At 43.0% G+C, this 2,081-nt stretch overlaps 2 protein-coding genes across 2 annotated transcripts in view; one reads left to right on the top strand and one right to left on the bottom strand.

Annotated features, from left to right (window-relative positions):
- Positions 1-870, bottom strand: part of LOC101857269 (retinol dehydrogenase 5) — a gene marked incomplete at its 5' end in the record, with an annotated part of 10,525 nt that extends 9,655 nt beyond the window's left edge. The window contains 1 exon segment of the mRNA XM_005104324.2: positions 679-870. Within this exon segment, the coding sequence (XP_005104381.2) occupies positions 679-870 (192 nt within the window).
- LOC101861144 overlaps positions 1-2,081 on the top strand; it is a gene marked incomplete at its 5' end in the record, with an annotated part of 84,137 nt that overhangs the window by 21,484 nt on the left and 60,572 nt on the right.

The raw sequence follows: 2,081 nt of genomic DNA on the forward strand, positions 1-2,081 counted from the left end.
TATATACATATTGTATATATATATACAAGTGATGCATTTTCATATATATCTCACTTGGTTGCCGAAAACTTCCGAACCACTTAACATTCGAATTTGAAAAAAATTAACGGTGGTTCCGAATCATTTAAAGGGTGCACAGTTATAGTATTATGGATTCTGAAGTCAGTGTATTTAATTTTCAGTTTTTCATTAATTTCGTTTAGATCTTATCTTAGGAAAGCCCGTTTTCTAAGACGCCATTATAAACAAGTGAGGCTTCCATTCACAAGCAGTGTGCACTGGTTCCACAATGACTTGACGATCGATTCTTTTGAGTCCGTTCATAGAACAGGTACCCAGCTAGTATAACCAAAGGTCGTTCATAAGAAGATACATGTAGTTCACTCGGCCAAACAAGTGACCCCGGAAGTCCGGGCATTACTTCAGATGGCGCCGCAGTCTTTGTTTTGAAGCTCTTTCGTTTCTCCAGAAGAAGTATAGGAATAGTACAGTTTGTTAGTTTCGCTTTTATTGTTTTTCACACACGTATGGTGATTTTATTCGCAAAGTCCGCGCTTTTTCGAAGAGGGCGCCACCGGATTTTGAGGACACTTTTTTAATTGTCTCAAAGAGAGGAGTGAACTATCTTGTTATGTACGATCTTTGGTATAACATAACCTCCGTCCCGCGTGCACTGACCCACATTACTGGAGACGTTGACGAGCCGCGCGGCGGTCCGCCGGCGACGTCGCAGCAGCGGCAGGAACGCGCGGCTCACGTTGATCAGGCCCTGCAGGTTCACGTCGATGATGCGCCGCGCGTCAGCCGCCGACATGACTTCCACCGCGCCCAGGAGCAGCACGCCGGCGTTGTTGACCACTCCGTGGAGCTCTAGGGAGTGACCGACCGGTTTGTATGTTAGTGAACGGTCTGGCGATCGATTGATCTATCAGGTGATCGACCAGTCAATCAACCAATCAGTCGATTCATCCATCCATCATCGACTAACCAACCGACCAGTTAGTCAACCAATCAATCCATCAATCTATCGATCGATCAATCAATCAAAACATCCATCCATCAACCGTCCATCCGTCAGTCAGTCAGTCAATCAATCGATCAATCAAGCAACCAAGCAAGCAACCAACCAAGCAAGTAAACAAGCAAGCAAGCAAGCAACCAACCACCCTGCCAGCCAGCCAACCAACCAACCGACCGACCAATCAAGCAATCAATCAAGCAACCGAGCAAATAAGTAATCAGTTAGTCAATCAATTGATCAGTCAGTCGTTCGAGCAATCGGACATGCTAGCAATCGAACATTCAATCAACCATGCAATCATCCACCAAACAAACAGATAATCAGATAATATTATCAACAAATAATCATTTGATTAATTGAGCAATCAATGAGTCAGCCAGTCAGTCTGTCAGCATCTCCGTATGTCTATAAATTAACCGATCAATAAAATCATAGTGTCCAGTTCGTATTTCCAATACGTCGTTTTTGGATTTGAGTGATTAGGTGGTTGGAGGGTGCTCGTGTGTAGTTTGTTCTTTCCTATCAAACATCTGTCGTCTTTATCTCCCCTCCTTCTTTTTTGTGATTGTCCCTCCCTTGTAACACCTTTAATCTTCGGCACTTATATGACCTTATTGTGTTGCAAGTGCCGTAAAACTTTCACTAAAACTAAATTTCTCCTTTAACTGTCTCGGCGTTTGTGGGTAAGCGGTTAGGCGATTTAACCATCGCACGCAAAAGACGCGATTTCGATTCCCGAGTGGAGAGACCATTTTTTATCAAGTGTCTCAGCCCTTTTGCTGGGAGGTTGTATCTCTCTCAGCTAGGTTGCTTCTGACAGGCAGGGTTGAAACCTGCTTTCTAAATTGCCGAGCTTTTCACTGTGTATACTTTAAGCATTTGCTCGGAGTCGTTATCAAGATATTCAAGGAATTACATTCGAAAAAGCTTGACATGATGTGAAACGCAAAATCTTTTGACGTCAAATTTCTCAAAAGTAGGCAGGCCTACTGAGCAGATAGAACTTTTATAATTTTATAATTCTGAGGTAGCGCTGTCTTTCTTTCTTTCTTTTTTTTTT

This window comes from Aplysia californica, unplaced genomic scaffold, assembly GCF_000002075.1.
Source record: "Aplysia californica isolate F4 #8 unplaced genomic scaffold, AplCal3.0 scaffold00415, whole genome shotgun sequence".
In the NCBI taxonomy this organism is placed as follows: domain Eukaryota; kingdom Metazoa; phylum Mollusca; class Gastropoda; order Aplysiida; family Aplysiidae; genus Aplysia; species Aplysia californica.